Source organism: Pholcus phalangioides, unplaced genomic scaffold (genome assembly GCF_987345545.1).
Source record: "Pholcus phalangioides strain wild (caught in Gottingen) unplaced genomic scaffold, Ppha-v1.0 ptg000008l_1, whole genome shotgun sequence".
Lineage (NCBI taxonomy): Eukaryota > Metazoa > Arthropoda > Arachnida > Araneae > Pholcidae > Pholcus > Pholcus phalangioides.
In genome coordinates, this window is record NW_028301601.1 from 36,523,712 (window position 1) to 36,547,763 (window position 24,052).

The 24,052-nt window shown below is 35.7% G+C and overlaps 1 protein-coding gene across 1 annotated transcript in view; it reads right to left on the reverse strand.

The window, feature by feature from the left end:
- LOC149084226 (uncharacterized) overlaps positions 1 to 24,052 on the reverse strand; it is a 385,762-nt gene that overhangs the window by 162,079 nt on the left and 199,631 nt on the right. Inside the window, exons 4-5 of the mRNA XM_089234569.1 lie at positions 15,654 to 15,983; positions 3,921 to 4,368 (exon numbers count right to left, since the gene is read on the reverse strand). Coding sequence (XP_089090695.1) covers positions 3,921 to 4,368; positions 15,654 to 15,983 — 778 coding nt within the window. The remainder of the gene's footprint in view (positions 1 to 3,920; positions 4,369 to 15,653; positions 15,984 to 24,052) is intronic.

Consider the following 24,052-nt stretch of genomic DNA (forward strand, 5'->3'; position numbering starts at 1 on the left):
GGCTTTGCGATTCTTGGCATAAGATCCACTTCGAAGGCAATGTACTATTTTCTGAAGATGATGTTACTCCGTTATTCATGCGAAGGGTTCAACTGCTGGCTGATGCAAAGATGGAATTCAACTGCCTCTACGGAAAATCTAACCCACGTCCTCTCGCATGCCAAGTGAGCTTGCTAGACCACTACTCCACAGAAACAAAAAATTTTGGGCTTATTATGAGTCGTAGAGACCTCATCTGGTGGCAAATATTTCAGTGCATGTGAGCTATTAGTTTAGTTAAGTATGACTGTTCATGTATGGTCTCGTTTAGTGCATAAACTATAAGGAAAGAAATTTGTTGCTTCTATAGGGTTGTGGTTTGGCGGGCTCGACATGCGAAAGGACGTAGGTTCAATTATCCGTAGAGGTAGTTGCATTTTCTTTCCTGAATTCATCTTCGCATCAGCCAGCTGTCAGCCACCTTCGAATGTATTTTTCCTTTATCATGTCTTTCGAAATTCACACATTCCAGTATAACAAATCCCCGAATATTCACCTGGAGCGTCGCATACAGCTCCTATCACCTTCGAGTGACATTTACAATCGTACTTTCCATGTGAAATTTATTTCGATGTTTTTATTTATTTATTTTTCTTTTCATTTGTATCAAAGTATTCAAGTGGAATATTGAACGACTTTAAGTCGTATTAGCAAGGTAAAGCATCTTAGAAAGGAATGAAAAATAATAATAATAGAAACTAATTTGCATGAAAGTAACGAATGTTAATTAAATTTAAGGGAATTAAATCCGAGCTCAGAGTGACGTCGAACTAACTTACTATTTCCTTCATTAGTTTTGAATTCGTTGCTCGCAGCCTCGAGAACATTTTTGTATTGCATTTTGGAAATTCGCAAAGATTCAGAAAAATCCCTGGAAAATATTTTCTTTCACTTTGGATTTTTCTTTTTTTTATTCCCTTTTTACGTTAATGGATGAAATATTTCAAAATTCATGAGCGGAAAAAAAAAAAGAGACGAAAAATCAATGTTATACGTCATAATCTTTGAGTTTGTTGTTTTGGTTCGTGACAGAGCAAATATTAATAACGTTATGCCAAGTTTCGAAGTAAATATGTTTACGCTCAAGAATTATTCGGATTTTAAGTATATTTTGTTCCATCTCTACTTATTTCTATATATAAAAATTCTTATTTTTTTCAGGATCTGTTTTTCGATATTCGGCCTCAAGTTCTTTGTTTGTTATGAAAAATATAAAATGTTCACCCCGTTCATTTAAATCGATTATATATATATATATATCCACATTTTTTCTGTTTTTCTTTACCGAGCAGCAGAAATCCAACAAAGAATCAAAAATGGAAAAACGCTGATATGTAAAAATTGTTTATCTAGGCAGTGTTTTTATATTATTTTAATCGAGAAAGATTATCGAAATTGGTTCGACAATAGTGAAAGAGATCGGCATCAACGTGAATATACTCTCGGTTTACAATCGAGGTTGGCAGGTGTTGACGGTTTAAACCGTGGTAAGGGGGCTTTGAGAGTAGCGGGCTATCACACAAAACGGCAATTCCGGACGAGCGGCAAATTTTAGGAATGAGAAATTTAGTACATAATGCTAGAAGGGCAGCAAAATTTTATAACCACGAATCCATCTCTGCCCAGAGAGCGAGAGACTAGGTCAGTGAGGGACCTAGAGAGCTTGCAAGTAACCAAAAGAGCGTGCAAGTAGGTGAGTGAGCAAATGAGTGGCATAGAGCGTGTGCAAGCATGTTAATTGCCAAAAGAGTGACGTAGAGTGTGTGTGCGCATGAGAGTGACCAAACGAGTACCCAAGCATATGAGTATATGAGTGACCAAGGAGTGGCCTGGATTTATCCAGCAGGCATAGGCCCTCACAATTGCGAGTCCGTCACTACACAGCTGCACAGCAGCGCAAAACCTAGGGAGTTTCCAGCTTCTGAAATCTAGAAATGTCTTTTAAAACAAAAAAAGGATGTCTCGTCGACCACTTAATTCTGAATACAGTGGAACTTCGGTTAACGAGCTTAATTCGTTCCGCTAAAGTGATCGTTATTCGAATCAAACTTCCCCATAGGAAATGATGTAAACTCGGATGATTCATTCCACAATTATTCATTCACATAGAAATGACAATAAAAATATCAATAATAATATATAACATAATAATAACATAATAATAATATAATAAATAATACAATAATATATATATATATATATATATAATAACGCCATAAATAAACATAAAATAGGATAATGTTTACAAATTAGCTTACTCTAAACAACGAGAGAGAGGAGGACAGAGTGTCAAAACATTTGTTTTCCATATCCTCCTTTCTTCTCCCATCGCCAGCTAACCTATAGGATCCTATGTGAAACGAATGTTTTTAACAACTGGATGATGCAAAGATGAATTAAAGAAAGAAAATTCACTTGCCCTTGCGGGGAATCGAGTCTATGTTCTCTCACTCGCCGGGCGAGAGCCGTAGACCAGTAGACTACAAAGGCAACGAACATCTTAAACTTTCCTAAAGCCAGGTTTTCCCTAGGAGCAGGTTTCTACAGCGCGTGCAGCGTGAAAACGCTGATTGGTTAAAAACCTGAAATTTAGGTTTTTGACCAATCAGTGTGCGACGCAGAAATTCTACTCCTAGGAAAACCCGGCTTTAGAGCTCGTGCATACTGAACAGGACCGTAGATGGACGGTCGGACCTAACTTAGACTAAAGCTGAATATTGGTGACACTGCCACCAGATGGCGACTTGACCCTAGGATGATATCGTTCTTTGCTATATATACGAAGATTTTCAACAGCTGGCTCATGCAAAGATGAATTTAGGAAAGTGAGAAAATTCAACTGCCCTTGCGGTGAAAGAACCCCGCGTCCTCTCACTTGCCAGGTGAACTCCCTAAACTAACTAGTTTTATACCCGTTATATCCTATGTTACACCCTTCATATATATTTTATACCCATAGCTTCTACTACCCTTCTGGATCATCCCATTGCCCCCTCCCCCCAGGCAATGTTGATGCCCCCGTTGGGAAAATACTGGTTTAGGACGATTTACGGACTCTCTGTTGTTTGCAAACTTATTCTTTTTGTGTAAACTTTGCACCTATCCAAGGACACTTGCTTTTACGTCCTTTTCAGGATTTCTCGGAAATTGCATTGTTCATTGGACAGATCCATTGATCGCTTTGCTATAGCTTTATTTGATTGGTTCGTTTTTGCAAAATTTTACACAAATTCCCACACGTTCCCTAGATCTTTTTAATATCATTTGAAGAAAGTGAAAGAGACTTCTCCTCACTTCTCACTTTCTCAGACAAGATACCGCCCATAAACCCTTGCTGTTGCGTACAAAGGACATCCATCTACGCTCAAGTCCTGGCTATGTTCTACCACTAGTTCCTGAAAATCATCCTCATGCACCTCCAGTCGGTGGTTTTTCCCAAGGAACACAATCTCTTCGACAAGTGTTGGCTCCTGTTTATGAGCTAGCCCCCTCAAAGTGATGTTGAATAATCCAATCTGCCCACACTTTTCTCCAAGTAGAATTTTAAAAAAAAGTTCAAGTTCACATACGCGTGGTTACAATGCTACATCTAGTTTCGTATCGTAAACAGTCGCGCTCATACGTGCATTAATTTTTTCGAGAGAGGCACGTTGACCGGGAACCGAAGGGGAGAATATTACCCACAATTCCTTAGTACGAGTGTGGACGAAAGTGGAAAGCCGTCAGTTCTGATAATGTGAAAATAAATAAACAAAGCACATTGTCTTAATGCGTATCATCTCTCGTTAACCGAGTCAAAATTTGTTCAAAATTTTTGCTCGTTAACCGAAGTTCCACCATGCTATCGCGAATGTATGTTAACGAAGGCTTTTCAGTCTTACCTGAAGGAGCGAGAAGGAACGTCGGCTTCTCCGGTTTGTTGGTGGTGGCCATCGAGAGGTCCATTAATCTCTGCATGCAATCGAAATTGAAATATCCGACTGTCAATCCGGTTCGAGAGTGATGATTGTCAGATGATGATGATGATGATGATGAAGACGACGGAGGATGAGTCGGCTCGCTCGAACGCTTGATGGTCGGAATCTGAGGATAAGGCGGAGGTGGCGGAGTTTGCGGTCGCTGTGGGTGGTGTTGTTGCTGTAACTGATCGTCATCGTTGTCGAAGGAATCGGGAGCGGAATTGGTCTGTTTGCGAATGAACTTGAGTTTTCGGCTGTTTTTTCTTGAGGGGGGAGTCCCGGGAACATAGCCGAATGATGGAGGCGTTTGAGGAGAAGCGTCACTTGGAGGGGTTTCTGTTCTAGAGGCTGGGGCGCTATTGTACTTCATCTGAAAATAATACGAATAATTGAATCGTCAGTTTTAAAAATGGAATAAAGACCAAAATAAAACATGACAAAAATACTTTTTAAAACCTAAAGCAGTGGTTCTCTGCATTTGGAAGCCAATGGCCCGGTCGATTTCTTTTTTGGAACTGGAATACCCTGTCTTGCACACGACTGATGAGAAATAAATGGGAGAAAATTGAATATCGAATCACTCACGGCCCGATTTGACTGTAGTCTGGGCCCTGAAGTAGAGAAGAAACATTGACCTATTCCGAACCGGGGGTACGGGAAAGCATTTTTTGAGGTGCGAGATGGAAAAATAAATTACGTGTTCATTGAGAGATTACTCAGGAAAATTAAAATTATGATGAAAATTGAATTTATCAATTCTTATAAAAATATGAATCATACTAATATTTAGACTTGTGCTCACAGAAATACGTCTTATGTATTTTGCGTTGTAAAAGTTTCTTTTTCGATTAGCTATCGTACTTGTTTTCTATTTCGGTTGAGAAAAAAATACCAATATTTACTTAAACTATTTAGGGGTTTGTTTACATTGGTACCTCGTGTTATTAGCATGTTGTGTTTAGGTTCGATGCTGTCGTGAACACACGTGAGTCTGGAAAAACGTCGAAAAATTCAGTCAAATTGCAGAGAAACATTATTTCAACAACTATAAATTAATATTGCAGCTAGAATCAATAAGTGAATAAATATTCAATGAATCTTTTTATGGAAATCTCAAAAAAAAGTTTAAAAAATAGTGTTTCTTTAGTTTTCGTCTTTGAATTAATTTTCAAAAAAAATGAGGCCATAATTAAATATTAGCGGAAAAGTAAAAGATTGGGGTCACTGATATAAAGTATCTCCGAGCTTCCTCCTACACGTGAGTGGCAAGAAAAAAAACAAAAGTCATTCCCTGGAGGTAGAAGCACATTGTAAAAGCGGAAGGTTCAAGAAGTTTATATATAGTGTGATCATGGAAAGATGGCCTCTGTCCTTATATGGCCTGCATGACAAAAAGAGATGATTCACTCTTCATTAGGGAGAAGGGGGGGGGCAAAAAGAAACATCTTCCAGGGTTGTTGGTGGAGTTCTTTCCCCCCCCCCAACTCTCCTTACTGAAGAATGAACCCTCTCTTTCCGTGATAAATGTCATACAAGGTCAGAGGCAATCTTGCCGTGGTCATACTATACCCTTTATTGAGTTTTTTTTCGATTTCTCAAAAAATTGATTTTTGGACTTATTCCCTTGTTAAACCTGACGATTCAATTTCAAGGATCTTTACTTCCTCTCATGCTGGAAATATATTGATCAATCAATATCACATAACTTCACTCGCTCACCATAAGTATGTTATGTTTTCGTGTGATGTTTCCTTCTATTTCCCAAATCAGAAGTGAAATACTGGTGTATTGAATGAGTATTTTTCTAAATGCAATTTAATGTTGTCAGGCTGGAGGGTGTTTTTTTTTTTCTTATAGGAAATGGATCCGCAAACATACCTCTACGTTGGAAATATAATGTGTAGGCCAGTTTATACGATTAATTACACTCCTTTGCAGTTGAATAATTTAAAGCCAATGTCCAACCAAAGATATATCTGGAATAGATATATCCGAGATATATCTCTAAGGGGCCATTCAAGTATTACGTAAGATTTTCAGCCATTTTTGACCCCCTCCCCCCCCCCCCCTTGTCAGCAAAAGTCAGCAAAACACAGACCCCCCCTCCCCTGTCAGCAAAATTTCGTCAACAGCTTAGAATATTTCATATCTTCAAAAAGGGGTGTTTGATGTCGTAAGCAACCTTTAAACCCCCCCCCCCGTCATCAAAAGTCAGCACATCCGAACCCCCCCCCCCGATGCTGACGTAATAGTACTCGAATGACCCTAAGCATCCATCGTGCACTAGGGTTCCATGTTGCTGCGATTGCAAATCAAACCCCCCTCCCTTTTCTATAGTATCGCCATATGCTGGCGAATGGAGCATGAAGTTATGATATTTATGCAGGATTTTACTAGAACCCCTTTATATATACGTATATTTATATATTTAGTTATATTATATATTATTTATATAGGTATATGAAGGCGTCTTATAGTAGACGTCCTCCTTTTTGTTGGAATTTTATTTCAATCGTCCTCCTATATTTTAGAAAATTCGCCCTTTTGTCCTCTTCTTCTTTAGGTTTCTATAATTATTTTTATTTTTTTCCCCCGGACTGAAACAAAACATACCTCTTATTCCCCCACCCATTTTTACACGCTTTGAACAGTCGCCGTAGAAGTTCCCACAATATTCGAACTGAAGTTACCCCCAAGCAGGGACCATGAAATTGTCTCCCGAAACAAAAAGAAATTCTGAGGGTAGAGGGCAAAAACTCTCGCCTTGCTTCAGACAAAGTAATAAAACTGACCAGATTGTGTTAACAATTCATTAAAAAAGCGAGGGAAGACGGATCGTTATTTTTTGCTTTTCTCAGAGGCTTTGTTTTAGAAAAAATATTGTGGAAGCGGGTTTTTGTCAATAAAGTGGCATCATCTGTTGTGAAAATTGAGAAAAGTGACTAATTGTGTGTGTGTGTGTACAAGCATACTCCTTTCTCGGTTTTCGAATATGGTAATTAATTAAAATAGTTGATAAAGATATTTTATTAGTCTTCCATATATAGTATATATATATGTATAGTCTTTTTCGCTATTTTATTTTTTCCAAAAATATTTTTAATTTTTAATCGTCTTGGAAGAGGTATAACCTCTCATGCCCCCTGCGTACACCTATGATCAGCCTTAATTTAATGAGACATGGTGGCAATAAAACATATGGTAACATTAAATGCATCTGCGACATTGACTAGCTCCATTTTTTGACTAAAGGATTGTCAAACATAAACATAAAGCGTGCGTTTGTCTTTCAATTAAAAAAAAGAAAAAACGAAGAATCTGGTTGCTATTAGAGATAAAATCAGCGTTGCCATTCCCCAAGGTTTAGATGGCAAAAAATAGGAACATGATTTCTAGTATCATTTCACATGGATAGCCTAAATATGTAAATTTTGAAAGCTATTCAAAATTAAATACCATAAAACAAAAACAAAAAAACTAGACGTGACGGCCATTTTTTAAGGTCAGATCTGGCATAAGCACCTAAAAATTATTTAAGAACAGCTAAATTTTTCCATGTGAGAAAACGTTGTAGACTGGTGTTAACAGTAGTAAGACCATATTGCGTTCATATGTGTGTGGGAGTCACCAAAAATTGTCAAATGCAAGGTACCAGCTATCGCTAAAATTTGCTATTGGTGAGGGAAATTGATGGCTACTAGAAGTAGCAATGCACTAAATTGCAGTTGATCAATGAATCATGTTCAAAAAATGTGTCAGATGAATGTATTTTATATGACTATAATCATTTAGAATAATCATGAGTGTTATTATTATAATGTAATTTGTAATCTATGAAAATAACCTCAATATCCTTGATTTCAAATTTATTTTTCATTTTTATTCGAATTAAAACTTCATTGAAAATACGGTAAAAAAAACGGGACAGCCAACATTACTGAAATCCCCCCTCATATATATGTATATATATAATATATATATCGACCTTGGTTGATTCGAAATCCCAAGCCACTGGGGAAAAAGTTCGAATAATCCAAAATTTGAATTATCCAATTAATCCAGTTACAGATCCTATCATGGATCTGTAAAATTACAAATTGCAACTTTATCATCAATATTCACATAAGATAATCATTTTCAATTATTTTATCATCAATTATGAAACTGTTTCCTAAATTTTTGCTTATCGTTCTTATGCTATCAAGGAATTTACATTCATTATCGAATTAAAATTCGTTCAAATTCGAAATGCAAACTAAACAACTTCTACTATACATCAGTTTCTGCATAAGTGGCAGAAGATGTAGCTTTGAAGATGTAACATTGAAGATGTGGTCCATGGACGGGAAAGGTTGAGCATCCCTGCTCTATCGGGTGATTTTGCAAGTTTTTACTGCGATATCGTTGAGTGCATTTTTTAAATAGCATATGTGAAAATTAAACAATTGGTTGCAGAATGCTCCGAATGGTCCAATCTTTTTTCCAGAAGCCATGTATTTTACAAACTAAATTACCTAAACCAGTGATGGGCAAACTTTTTTATTAGCGGGGACAAAAAAAAAACCAAAAAGAAACATTTTAAGAGGTCGGACATTGATAGGATATTCAAGAATTTTTTAGAATCGGTGACTTAAATTTCCAGGTATGCTGTAAAATACGAGATATTTCCGTCATACTTGTGTCCCTCGTTGTTTCCCGACATGCGGGCGAATACGGTAATTGGAATTTTTATGCTTAGAAAAGAAAATAGCGGTATGTTCTGTATTGTTTGAATACTGCCACGGTTCCATTGACACAATGGTTTATCTTTTTCAAGTGTGAAAAATAAATAAGATATATTTTAAAAATGTATCCATATTTATAGCATGCGTACCTTTTTTGCATATGCAAAAGTTTTTTGATCAATCTCAATTATAATTCGCACAACTATATTTTCCATATGCAAAAAAAAAGGTACAACCCCCTTTAAACAATTTTTTTAAACACTAAACTTCAAAATTTCTATACTATTATTCTGAAATCTGCGGGAGGGATAAAACCTCTAAGTGGGCCATCACTAACCTAAACTTTGATTTAAGCTTAAAAGGTCGAGAATCGGCTCAAATCAACTGCGCATGCGCTTCAAATCAAATCTTTGTCCTATAACCTAACCTTTTAAGTAAGTTCCCTATGAAAAAGAAATTTATTGTTTTATTTTGTCGAAGCTTTTCGAAAGTAGTTTCGATAGATATAGCCGCCTCTCGTTTATAAGATTCCGCACACGACGGACATGGAGTTGGTAAAGTGAAAAGACAGTGACTAAAGGACCGACAAAAACGATTGAGAGGCACGTGTCCGTCCGTGGAGAATGAAACACGATTCATTCACGAAGCGGACAGTCGTCCAGCATCACAAATGAACGCAGCTAAGAGATCGTGACTGGAATGTAATGGATGGGCTCCAAAGCCAGCCTCTCTTACGTGGCCCCTATACAAAAACGGATATTTCCAGAACACTTTAAGAACTTGGAGGAGTTTCTCTAACGTGTTTCATTTTGCGGTCGGAAAAGTAAATATAATTTCCGCTGGAATCCGGGACCTGAATAAGAATGTTTCGTTACTGAACCTTTGTGAGGACAAAAGTGGTCGTTTAGAGTGAAATGCAGAAAAATTTCGTTGGTCGAATTACCTGAATCTTATGAAATCGTTCAGAAAAAAACCTCCAGCATCCAAATGAGTCAAAAGTTCGGCTGCTGAGCAAGGATAAGTTCAAGTGTTGCCACAGACGAAATAGGCAATGAATGAATAATCTTACGAGTACAATTTAAACTTTGTAAGTTCTGTACACTCGCTACATTACCGCTCTGGTCATATCTTCTTACTGCAATTTACTATCAATTAAGTTAGGGTGAGAGAAAGAGAAGGTGATGTCTGTCGGTGGTCGCCTCAGGTCTGTTTAAGGGCAAAACTTGTTATCTACTTTCCTATCTCCAGGATCGAACCCGCCAACCTGACGGCGACTTTCATGGTTGTAGACGAGAATCTTACCACTGAACCACTCGGGAGCAGTATACTCGCTGTGACGAGACGTTTTCAAAGAAGATACCATCTTGCATTTACACCTCTTGGTTGAAAAACCAACTGTGCTGACCATCACTGTGTCACCAGCGGGGATAGAGCCCGGACACTCGCGATGCAAGTCAATCACAATCACCACTCTCTCTCCTGCGAACTACCACAAAAATTTACCGCTTGAGCAATCATCAACATCAACAACAACAAATAGCACTTTAAATCCCCTGCTGGAAGAAGGTCTCTAATTTTTTTCCATTTTACTCTGTCTGATGCTTATGACATCCAATTGATTCCATCCACTTTTCTGATCTCGTTGATCTATCTTGTTTGGGGACGCCTTTTCAGGCGTTTGCTGTCATGTCTTCTTGCAATATGTTCAGCCCATTGTCATTTTAAACATTTAATTCTTTCCATGATATCATATACCTTTTTGTGACTTCTTATCAAAGTCATTCGTATTCTGTCTCTGTTTGTGATGCCTAATCACAACTTTTTCCATTCTCCTCTGTGTTGTCTGTATGATTTGCATCGTCTTGCTTGTGAGTGACCATGTTTCAGCTGCATAGGTCAGTGCTGGTAGCATTCACTGGTTGAATACTTTTCCTTTCACGCATAATGACATGTGACTCTTCAGAACGACACAGTTTTTGCATAAAACGTTCCCTTCGATCCTGATTCTTCTGTTTATTTCATTAATGATTTCGTTGTTCATGGAAATTTCTTGTCCCATGATACTTAGCTTTCTACTTCTTCTATCCCTGAGTTGTTGAGCAGAATCTTCTTCTTCAAAGCGAAGGAGTTGAACATAACTTTAGTGTTTCGCAGATTTATTATCAAACCCACCTGAATACTTGCACTTGCCAGTTCTTCTATCATTTCTTCTAATTCATCGGAATTACTGCTGATAATAACGATGTTGTAGCAAAATGCAAATGTTTGAGAAATTCTACATTTATTTTAATTCCATTCTCTCATCCCAATCCAATTTTCTGAATACTTCTTCTAAAACAGCGGTAAAGTGAAGAGCTTTGGTGAGATAGTATCACCATTTCGGACTCCTTTTCCAAGTTTAATCTTTGCTTTTCTTTTATCCAAACAAATGGTTGTAGTCATATATTTTTGCTTTGTCACATATTTTCTTAATGATATTGATGTAAGTCTTCTTTACCCCAATTGCATCTAGACTTTAACAACAGCAGATGTGAAGACAGGGTTAAACGCATTCACAAAATCAATGAAGGTCATACACAATGGTAATTCGTATTCTTTGTGTGTCTCTCTATGAGTTCCCTGATTGTTTGGATGTGATCCATTGTACTAAATCCAATTCGAAAATCTGCTTGTTCTTTTGGTTGGGCTTCGTCCAATGTTGATTCAAGCCTATATGTCAGCACTTTGGTGAAGGTTTTATAAATTACTGATAGGAGGCTGATTGGTCCAAAATTCTTGGTACCCTCTTTTTCGCCCTTTTGTAAAGAATGTCGTTATTCCAATCTTCTGGCACATACGATTTTCGGTGACGATTTGTGAACAAAGCATCTAGCGCACTGGCAAATGCTTCTTTAGCAATGCGTATTCAAATCCCATCTTCAAATTAGGGAATTCCCTTTTTTCATATATCTTATAGCCTTGTAGACTTCTTTCAGCACAGGAGCTACTTGTACAAATTCTGCTTCATTTGTTTTCTTCATGCTCTCTTTCCTCTGTTCCGATTCCTTTCTTCATGTTTGTACAGAGTATTATAAAATTTCTCAACAGAATATACAAATAATTTCATTTCCATCTTTTGTGATGGTTCCATCTTCCCTTTTTAGTGCGAAACATTTTCTTTCTTCCAACACATACTTTTCGTTTTGTTGATTTTAAGCTGTTATTATTAGTATTACGTAAATTTGGCAAAAAATTTCATTCACAAAATTCGTTCACAAAAAAAGAAACACACGAATACATAAAACATAGCTGAAATAAAAAAATTTCGCATATTAAAAAACCAGCCGTATTACTGGAAAGTGTTAAAGTACTTAGTTGAAATCGTAGTAATATATCTCTACTTCCTCCTAATTTAACCTTATTTTTCAAATGCTTTTATAGCATCCTTTCTCGAAATTCCAAAAAGTTGCATATACAGTCGAGTACACTTATAACACGACCCGGATGTAACATAAACCGTGGATATAGCATACGGATATGAAATGATTAAAATTTGGCCTATTCACGTATACATATTTTTATCTCTGTTATAACATACACTACTTAAAGCATATATTGTGGATATAACAAACAAAAAGAATTATCTTAACAAAGAAAATAATCTGGATATAACATACTGCAAAAAAAAAACCTGGAAAAATAGTCAAAAACAGACTTTTTTGTACAGTATGCGGGTAATATCTTGACGTTTTCTCACAAAAATATCTAAATTTTTTCTGAATTTTTAAATCGTACACTGCTGTCAACTTCAAAAGGAAAAAACCGTTTGCATAAACTCAAAAAAATCATTAACGTTTCTAAAAATGTCTGCATGAACGTTTTCTAATAAATTTTCAAAACTTTTCAGATATCAGTCAAAAACTATTTATATTCATGCTACATTATTTATTATAATATTACGTGTTTCAATTATGTGCTGCATAAGCTTATTTTGTCCACGACAATCTTAAAAATGCATATATGCTATTGCTACGTAAGCAAATTTCAACACCTCGCTTATAGCACACGCACGTCGATTGTTACAAACACTTCTCGAATCACCTAGGGACTATGTTATAACCGAAGTCGACTGTATTTACAACTAACGCAATGTCAGAGGAGAAAGAACTGACGTTGGTGGTTTTCCTTTCAAGCACGCTCACAAGTACTGATCAAAATACGACTTTCCCACTTGAAAAAGTGGGAAATAAATTACCTAAATTTCACTAAAAAGTAGTAAAAAATCAAATTTTAGCATTTATTCGTCTAAATTGGCAAATTTCGCATTTATTGCATATATTTCGTGAATTTCGCACTTATCGTGGTTATTTCGTAAATACGAAATTTACCTATCCCTGGCATCTTCTAGTGCTTTCTTTATAATATCGCAATAGAACTTCCTGACATCTGTAAACTGCTTTCGTACCATCATCGTAGGGTCATTCCTCCTAATCTGAAATTCTCTCCGGTCTTTCATCAGATCTTGGTTTTTCTCCAGTCTTTCAACCGGCGTTTCTTTGTTTCTTCTGTTATTTTCTTCACCGGCTTGATTTCTTTTTCACCAGATACTTTTTTTGCTACTTCTTTTAGGGTATTGGTTAAATTTCTGTTCATTATAGTGGCATCTTGTTCATCTTCAGTAGTATTATATAACAAAGCTAATCGGTTCTTCAGCTCTAACTCAAATTTATATCAATGTTATTGAAGGTTTGTCATATCGATGACATTTTTTGTATTTTTGATAAGTTTTGCTCTTTCCATACTAGTGTTAAACATTATTATATATCTCACCAGTCAATGATCGCTTCCTGTATTGAATTTGTTGAAAACACTGCAGTTTCGGTTCATATGCTTCTACTAAGCATAGATAGGATGAAGTCGATCTCGCTTGTTGTTCTAGTTGAGCTCCTCCACGACCACTTTCTTTGGGGTTTCTTTTTAAAAAATGAATTCATCATGCATAACTGTTCGCTCTCTGCAAATTCGACGAGCCGATTTCCTCTGTCGTTTCGTATTCCGTAACCATGACTTCCGACTGAGCTTTCGCCATTTCTTCCCATTGCAATTCTGGCATTGAAGTCACCTATTGCTATTTTGATAATGATAGTTTCCTTTAGTACTAATTTCGTCTAATTCTTCAAAAAAGTCTTCTTCTTCTTCCTCGGAATAGCTTATTGTTAGTGAATAGACTTGAATAATCTGCAATCGGTATTTGCTTGATATTTGCGTAACCAACTTTGCACTCTATCAGATGTACTATCTAACTCAACGATGTGATTTTTTTCACTTTTTGTGAATGAGAAATCATACTCCACTAGTTCTTCCACATTATCTGTTTCTGTGTAGTAAAATACATGTCCACAGAGAAGAGTTCGATTTTCTCTCCTCTACTTTTCTTCTTACTCTACAGATGCCTAATATATACCAATTATTATTTTTACAGTTCTTCTTCCAACTCATTTAAACGATTTTCCGATGAAAGAAATCATTCGTTATGCGTGGCTAAGGTCATCATCTTATGGCAGCCTGGTCCAACCCAGAGATTATAAGCACCTTCTGTCTTCACGTCTTGCTGGTTGCTTCCGTAACCAGAGACACGCAGACTGCTGGGGACTGAGGGCATTAGTTTATGGACAGCGTTCATGTTTCTTTTTTGAGGGTTTTTGGCCGTAATCTTTCACGCTATCCAGTGCGAGTTGGAGGAAGCCCATCCGGAGGAAATTCGGGAAAAAACAGTGTTAAATACAGGTAAACCGTTTTACCCGCATTTAATGCTGTTTTTATCAACTTTCCTCAGTTTTTCGAATCCAAATGTCTCAGCACTCAAAAACGTAGTATTTCATTGGTTGGAGAGACAGGACAACAACTTTCTAGTTAGGTTTAGTCCCCCGAGCAAACGGGGACGATATAAAAAGTCAACATTTTTATTTTAATAATTATAATACCTCGTGTAACATGAATAACATATCTGAGTACTACACGTTATTTGGATATTTTTCTAATTGGAATTATGTCTCTAGGATCAATGGTTCACCAGTAAAATGTCATACGCCCTGCTACCTATGCTCTCTGTATATAAAATAACATATCCTGACTGATTCATTCATCATTGCAGAGCCAAAAACCACTGAAGCTATAAATATGAAGTCAGTAGATTTATTTCATGATGTAGACTCACTAAAAAGGAATTTTTCAAAATTCAACCCCCCAAGAGGGTCATGAAGGGGTTCAAATGTTATGTGGGAGCCATCGCCGAGCAACTTCCAGATTACCAAATCCATCCCAGCGAATCCGCGGGTATAACATCTAGTTTGATTAATAAAACAAGATATTGCAGAACATTTTGTTCATTCGATACTGTACTTAGTACATTGTGAGCTGCAAAGAATAATAATTAATACAAATTTATAACCAGATAATGAAATTGATCAGATCGTCTAAAGCAGAAGATTTCAGTCTCTGTAACTGGTGATGACTGACATGTTCGCAAACGAACTGTAAATATGGCTCGGTATGTATGTAGTAGGAAAATATATACAAGTAATATCATGGGATTATATCATTTAATCACTCGTCAAGCTCATAACGTATTCATGATGTCTGGAATCCAGGGTATTTCGTATCTGCATCTGTTACCGCACCAAGATATGATTTCATTCGCACAAGTATTGTCTCTCGGAAACCGGGGTCGGATCAATGAATAGATTCCCATATTCCCAGTTGATGTAACATAAGAATGATCCACCATGCACAATTGTTCCGACGAAATGGAAATGGAATGACATGCACGTAATTTAAATAGGGGTAGTAGTTCTGACTTCAAATATACTTGAATACGTATATTGAATTTCATTCGCTATTGCTAAAATAGTAATATATTAAGTAAATATCATTTGAAGATGGCATGGCTTACTTCTCTTTGTGTTGGTACGAAACGGTTGCTGCCAACACCACTTCCACCACCATTGTCAACGGCTGTTTCGTTGGCTTTCTGTTCGCATCGCCAACTATGATGTGGACTGTGTAGGGCTTGCCTAGCGATGGGTGGTGACGCCATGCCACTCGATCTTGTCTCGTCCAGTGACATCTGAGCCGTGAGTCTCCTATTCCGGCCTCTCTCGGACAGAGCCCGTTGTAACATCGAAGTCTTCTTCTTCTCCTTACCGTCCAGTGCTATAAACTTCGGAACCTGGGGAGGTGGTTCGTCCTCTTCATTGCATATCGACAAATTCGGCCAATAAACCTTGTGGTAATAAAGAAGACGTTATCATTATTGAGACATCATTACTTTTAAAACTATCCAACAGATTAAAAAAACACACGCATTGTTCTTGCAGATATGGGATTTTAGATTGATTTTTGGGAGCCAATTAAAAATCCGGCATTGGTTTTGTCATATTGGCTCAAGTTTTTGAGATAAAGTGAAATTAAATTTCAATGGTAGTATATAAGCAGCATAAAAATCAAATTGTTGAGAGTATGCATTGTCTCAAAAACTAGAGCCAATTCGGCAAAACCAGCACCAGCTTTGAAATCAGCAGCTGCCAATAAATATTTACCGTAAAACCATCAAAATTCCTTTAAGAACCTGAAAAAATGTCTTTTTTTGGCAGTGTAATTCATCAATTGGGCTCTGAACCTTCTCTCGAAAGAGTTTTTCGTTGTAGTGAGTTTCAAAATCAGCTTGAGGCCTTATTCGAGCTTTTAAAATCGGCACGAAGCGTTGTGTTATATTAGCTTCCAAATTCTTCATAAAGTCACATTTGTACTTCTGAGATCTGCACGAGGCTTAATTTGAGCCGCTGAAATCTTCGTTATGACTCATTTGAACTTCTAAAATCTGAACGTGGCTGAATATGACCTTCTAAAATCTACACGAGGCCTCTTTTGAGATTCTGAAATTTGCATAATTTTTCATTTGAATTTCTAAAATCTGCACGAGCTACCATCAAGAAATATCTTCAAAAATGAAGATTATTACAGAATGGTTTTAAAAATTAGGAAGTTCCAGCTCTTCCTCTGGAAAAATATAGTGTATCAAAAAGTTTTACAAATACTGTTCTGTATTGTTTGTTCAATGTATTACGTCCGTAAAAAAATTCCATTGTTTTATTCACCTATTGTAATCCGGTGATTAAAATTCGTAATTATTTATAATACTTTTCAGAGCGTAAACAATCGGGGTGTTATACATGTACTGAATACGCATCTACTTATTAATTAATTCAGCAATATTTGAAAAATGTCATATTATTTGTTAATTACTTTTTCAAAAAAAATTTAAAAATAAATGTACAGTATTTTTGGAGGAAAAACTATTCTTTTCAAATAGACCGCATTTTCTTTTGTTAAATTTTCATCGAACAATTTAATTTTGTTATTCTTTCATGCTCCGTGTAACATTGTAATTGGATGTAAATTCAATTATCCACTTTCATTTGCCCTCTAAGACTTCTTCCCTCTCTATTCTTATTTCTTTATTTTTTTGAATTACAGTGCTGTTGAAAATCCTGTTCTGTGATTCAAAACTTTTCAAGCTAATTTATTTCACTTTATCCTTTTTTTTAATTATTATTTTTTGAATGACACCTGTTAATCTGTTAAATTAGTGAATTAAATTTTATGCTGAGTCAAAGATCCAGATTTTTGGGTTTCGATGAAAACGAGACACCTTTTGTGTGTGTGTGTATTTTATTCAAGCATAAAAGTGCATATACAATTGAAGGAGTTATACCCAAGGAGCCAGGAAAGGCTCATACTGGATATTTAATGCATAGACAAATCGACTAACGTGAAGTACAAATGATCCACAATAGAATAATTATAGTAAAGAAAAAAAGGGGGTTAACAAAATATATCATTAAACAGTGACAACCATGGTATTGGTGCTTTGAGTAGTTAACATGGAGGGAAAAATTACAAGGTAAAATCATTAATGAAAATAGTAAAAAGAAGTGGGCCGAGTACTGAGCCCTGAGGAATACCTTTTATTATGTTCATTGGGTCACTAATGCTTGTAATACATTTAACAGATTGTGTGCTATTGTGCAAATAAGATTTAAAAAGATTAAGTGCATTACCTCTAATACCGATTTTTCCCAGTTTGTGAAGATGGATTTCATGATATAGGCTATCAAATGCTTTTTTTATATCTAGAAAAAAATGCAAGAGTCTTTCTTGATGCATCAAGGTTATGTACAACAAAGGACGTTAATTTAAGGATGGCAGATTCAGTGTTTTTATTTGGGAGGAAACCATACTGATTTTCAGAATATAAATTATGATTAGATAAAAAAGAATGGACTTCTAGTTTTTAATATAGTTTCAAAGATCTTGAAGATACAAGACAGAATAGTGATTGGTCTGAAGTTATTAAAATAATTTTTATCACCTGATTTAAATATTGGGAAAACAGTAGCAGATTTAAGTGAATCTGGGAAAACACCATTTACAATGCAATTGTTAATCAAGTCAGCAAGGAGCGCAATAGTGTCACCCGGTAGACATTTTAGAATTAATTAGGTCAGTACTCGAAACTTTTGTTAGATAAAGTATTTGTGATCTTTACTACTTCATAAGGTGTAGTTGGGTAAAGAAAGATGGAATTGCTGTTATTAGAAGTATAGTTTTTGAAATCATCAGTTGTTAGGCGAGATAGAGGAGAAATGTTTATAAAATGTGCATTAAATTCATTTGCATCACATTAGTACCTGAAGGTAACGTGACTGGGTTTTCATTTGTTCCTAGTATTTTATTAACAAATTTCCAACGTTTGGAATGTGAATTGCAATTTAAGAACTGATTTTGAAAATAAGTGCATTTGGCTAGTTTTATTTTTCATTTCACAAATGATGTAATACTACGGTAAGCTGTTTTTGTATCAGAATATCAAATGGATATTTTTTAGATTTTAAGTAAAGTTTTTCTTTGGTTTCAAATATAGAACTTGAGTTCTGGTGAATGTTTAAAAGCAGCTTTCTGTTGTTTAGGCTTAGTTGTACTATATTTTGTAAAGTTGTTGATTATATTCTCGAGATAATAAATAAATTCATCAAACCAAGAATGGGAAACATTATGATGAAGAGTAAATTTATAATTGTCTAAATAAAATGAAATGCCACAATCAACATTTTTGAATTTTTTATTCGAAAGATTGGGGGATGGCTTATTAGAACTATTCACAGTGTAAGAAAGTTTACATAAAATAGGATAAATGTGATCAGTAATATCAGTTTAAAAAAAACCAGATGAATGAATATTAGTTAGGCGGTTAGAGTTACGTAGAAAAATGTGATCGATATAAGTATTAGATGAAGCTCTGGTTATATGAGAGATTAGAGGTAAAAAAAATCCATGATTTATTACTAACGTGAAGCTTGTTTCTGTGTAATGCTTCTCCTAATTGTACCATCTGTCATCAATTTTTCAAACTAGGATTGAAGTGTAACTGAGTAGGGCTCAGATTTCCATGTCTGCATATTTCGGTATTTTTACGTGATAGAGCATATTTTAAAAACTTCAAGGCATATTTTTTGCGCGTATTTCATACAATTTTCGATAAAAAGGAAATTTTTTTCCTCGCTATTCCAATCTCGCTTCAGACTGGTTTTTGCGGTTCCCGCCTCTCACGAGAACATCGAGGGCTAAGATTTTTATTATAAAAATAATTATTTATTTTTAATTTTGTGATTTTCTAAAGCTAAATACACTATTTGGCTAGGTATTTTACTTATAGATGGCAGCACATTAATTCTGAAATTTGTAGGGAAAAAACTTTTTCAAAAGAGAAATTTTTTGGCTCGATGAGATTAGTTAGTAAAACGAAGAATTTCTGTTCCTACTGTAAGTAATGGTCCAGAATAGTTTAGACAGCATCAACACTTCTCATCATCATATCACTTTGTTAAAACTAATTTTATTTAAGATAGGAATGAAATTTTTTTTATAGGATATATTTTCCGCTTTATAAGGCATATTTACAGTTTTTTAAGATCTCAAACGCATATTTTATAGAGAATTTTTCTGACGTTTATAGAACATGAAAATCCTAGCCCTAGTAATGACTAAATAATTGTATCGTTGTTGGCCTGTTGCTCTCTGTGGCGAGACTTGTTAACGGGGATACGATAAACGTCATTTTGGAAGAAAATAACGATTTTTATTTTTTTATGAAAGTCTGTTTGCTGTAATTCTAAAACAAGCCTTGTTTTGTGTAGCCTATATGACGCTTAGAATCGAAGTTACATTGACTTTAGTGTGTGTTGCGGTTTTACATACAAGTAATCCATGAAGAAAAATTATTAACTTGTTTTGAGAAGAATGCTATTTTTAACATTTCAGTTGAGTTTGAAATATGATTTTTCTAAAAATCTATTCATTGGATCATTACGAGATTCCATAATGATATCCTGTGTTTTTCTGATAACAGTGTTTTATAGATGAAATTAAAAAAAAAATTCACCGTACATTAACAAATTTGGAGTGTAACTTATGAGCATACCATACAATCCTTTAAATTTTGGTACATAACTTGTGCCATTATTAGCTGAATGTGATATGAAAATAACAAAACATTTGATTTATAGAATTTTTGCAATCGTGTTACGAATATTACGTGAATTTTGCTTAAAATTAGACATAAAAATGACTTTTCTATAGAAAATTCATTCCTGTATCATTTCAATAGGAAAGTGCTCTCGAACGTAGTCGGGTGCATTAAAACTAAAAAAAATTATCTATTTATTATCTGTGTTATTTATCTATTGTATTCCGGGATTGAAATTCGTTATTAATTATAATAGTTTTTCAGAGCGTGAACACTTGGTATTATACATGTACTATATACGCATCTATTCCTTAATTAATTCCACAATATTTGAAAAAGGAATATTATTTGCTAATTACTTCTTCGGAAAACTTTTAAAATATATTTTCAGTATTTGGCAGGAAAAATATTCTTTTGAAAGAGGCCGTATTTTCTTTTGTTTAATTATCATCAAACAATTTAATTTTCTTATTCGTTTGCGCTCCGTGTAACATAGTAATTGGATGTAAATTCAATTAGCCACTTCCATTTGCCCCCGAAGACTTCTTCCCTCTCTATTCTTATTTACTTGTTTATTTATTTGTTTTTTAAATTACAACGCTGCTGTTCGAAATCCTGTTTCGTATAATCCAAAAGTCCAAGCCAATTCCTTTTACTTCAATTATTTACTTTTTTTGTATGACACCTGTGAAATAAGTGAATAAAATTTTATGCTGAAGTCAAAGATCCAGATTTTTAGAAAGTAATCTTCTTTTATATATATATATATTTTTTTTTTACGCGTTGTTTTTTCCCCCTCAATTTCCAAGAATGCCGTGAATTCGGTCATGGATGACGTTTTCTTATTTGAGTGTTTGGCATGGTCATGGCTTCGGTTTTACCAAAGAACAAGAGATAGAGGAGAGAGAGAGAACGAACGAGAGGAAAACCAATTTAATGCGGTAATTTGAATTTTGCTTCATCCCGGAGAAAATTAAATCCACTTCCCTGTCGTGGTCTCCTGCTAAATTGAAATGTCATCTTAGGAAGAGCAGCAAATGTTATGGCAATCACTTTTTGTTCGTGTATAAACAGAGCAACGCGCGAATAAAATTGGATTATTTTCTTTTTCTTCATGTACGTGCATGATTAAAAAACATGTTTTGATGGCAAAAAACGTTATTTTATTAATATTTACTGACTTGAGTATCGTGTCTGTATCACTAAAAGTAGAAATGCCGGTGAAATCACTTTCTTTACAATTTTTCATATTTAGAATTTATTTGATTATAAAATTATTGCATATACTCGATTTCCAGTTTCTTGACCTTTTAAAATCAGTACTCTGTGTCAAACTACCGGGTTGGACAAAATCAGTTCCAGTTTGTTTCGCAAAAATCCACGTGAATGATACTACGCAGGTTACAATTAATGGTATCAATCGATTCAAGAAAAATGAAAGTTTTATATATATATAGATTGAATTAATTACTCCTGGTACCTTTTCACGACCAGTATTAGCATAAAAAAATGTGTGATTGATGCAATTGTGTGTACTTTGAAATAAATTCATCTTTGAATAAATTCAGGTTTGCCTCTCTGTGATGTCTCGCAAATCGTTAAAAAAAGCAGGATAGAGAGCAGCGAGAGAGAGAGAGAGAGACTGGCTACATCGATAATAACGACGTCACACTTCATTTAAAGATTGGGGGAGGGGGGATAAGTCAGCCTAGGGTGTCAAGGAGCACTACATCGGGTATTCAAGAAGCTCTAGGGTTGCCAATGAAATCCAGCTATCTAGCACGAGATAGCTCACCGTTGTAAGAGAAACGGTTGAATATCAGCCTAACCCAAGGGTGCTCAGCCTCTATTAGAGTAGTGCGGCCACTTCGTTGATTTGAAAACGTGCCGCGTGGCACTTAATAAAATAATCTGGAACAGCGTCGCTGGTTACTCATGGATATGTAAATGTGCCCAGGGGTTCGCGACTTATACAATAAGAGGTTTAGGTATGTGCAACAGATCACTCAAGTGATATGAAACTTTGCAGACTGTCCCGTAGTCTACTGAAAAGATCTGGAACTACATCGCGAGTCACTAAAGGGATATAAAAATGTACCGCGGGCCGCCGGATTAATCTGAAACTGTGCCACGGGTCACTCGCGTAATCAGTGAAAGTGACGCAGGTCCCTTAAGTGCCGTGGAACTGTGTGCCGATCACTCAAGTGACCTGTAAATATGCCTAACGTAACCTAACCTTAGAATGTTAAACTATGCGTCTAAGAGACGTAGTTTCATACAGGTGTTACTAAGAAATGATTTTTTAGGTACCATTATAGTATTAAGTGATCTCAGAATGTACAATGCCACGGATTGCTCAAATTATCCGGAAATGTACCGCGTGAGAGGTGAATGCTCTGAAACTGCACCGCTGATCACTTAACCAAGTGATCTGGCACTGTATCGCTTAGTTCATTTTTACAAAAATTAGGTTTGAGGTCACGAGCCACATCAGATGACTTCAAGGGCTGGCTACATTTGTCCCGTGGGTCATGGATTGGGCATGTGTGGTCTCTAACCGATTTTTTTTTTTTTTGATTATGTCAAAAAATTTCTTTAGTTACTTTGGTTAGTTTTGGTGTATATTACCTTAGAATCTGTCATTGGAATTTACGTTAATCCTATTGCGGATGATTGATTTAGTATCGAAAGAATTCTTGCAAAAACTTTCGATATCTTCACAGTGAAAATAAGAATACTGCTTGTTCCCAGTGTCGGAGTTTTTCCAAGGTCGTCACTCGCTATAGATCTTTTCATGGAAGAGCGGGACCAGATAAAGGGTCGCGTGGTGTTCGTTCAGAATGTGAGATTGAAGGCTTCATCGACTAGTGAATCGGATGAACGGATTTGTATAACGAATAAGACGAATGGTGGACGACGAATCCCATTAGGCTTAATACTCAGTGGTCGTTCAATATTCCTTCCCTCCTCCCCCTTCGTGTAAGATTTCGCGATAGTGAATTGTTGTTCCCGAAATGACGTATGAAGCGTCAAAAGGAAATAGATGTTTCGAGATGCAGGTGTGTCCAGGATAGCATTCACTGGCCAACTGTCGATACAAATTTGTCTCTGATCAATTGCTGCTACCCTAGATTTTTAGCCGATGTTTCGTTGAATACATTCGGCAAGAATATAAAGAACATGGTGGAACTTTTTTTTATACACGTCTCACAGTTTTACAACTTTCACATTTATACGACGTTTTACTTATGTGGCCTATGGTTCCTATTCATTATAATGATGCTATATTTCATTTATTCGACGTAAAACTTCATTTATTCGACTTTTTCAATTCGACCGGAACTCTAAAAAAAACGTAATTTATATTCATCAAATGCCCTTAACGCTTATAGGCAGCGAAAACGCGTGGCTGGAAAAGTTCTTATTGCATATTGGTCTTAACAAAAGCAATAAATTTTAGGATGATGGCTGAAATATGAGCCAGTGAGCTGGCTGATGACAAGCTCAATTTCTGAGAATACGCGGTGAGCACTATATAGAGAAACGGGTTTCGATTGTTTGAAAGACGGCTATATGTTCTTTCAGAACTTTTTCATCCCAATGTTTTCAGCGCTATCTTCAGAGAGTGGAAATATTTATTGTAAACATTTCTGGGTACAATTTCTGTCAATAGAAATGGAAATGTTACTACAAAGTTACAATTCGGAATTAGCTCGTAGCGGAATAATATACAATGACGCAAAAAAAAAAAAAGTGGAAGAAAGTGT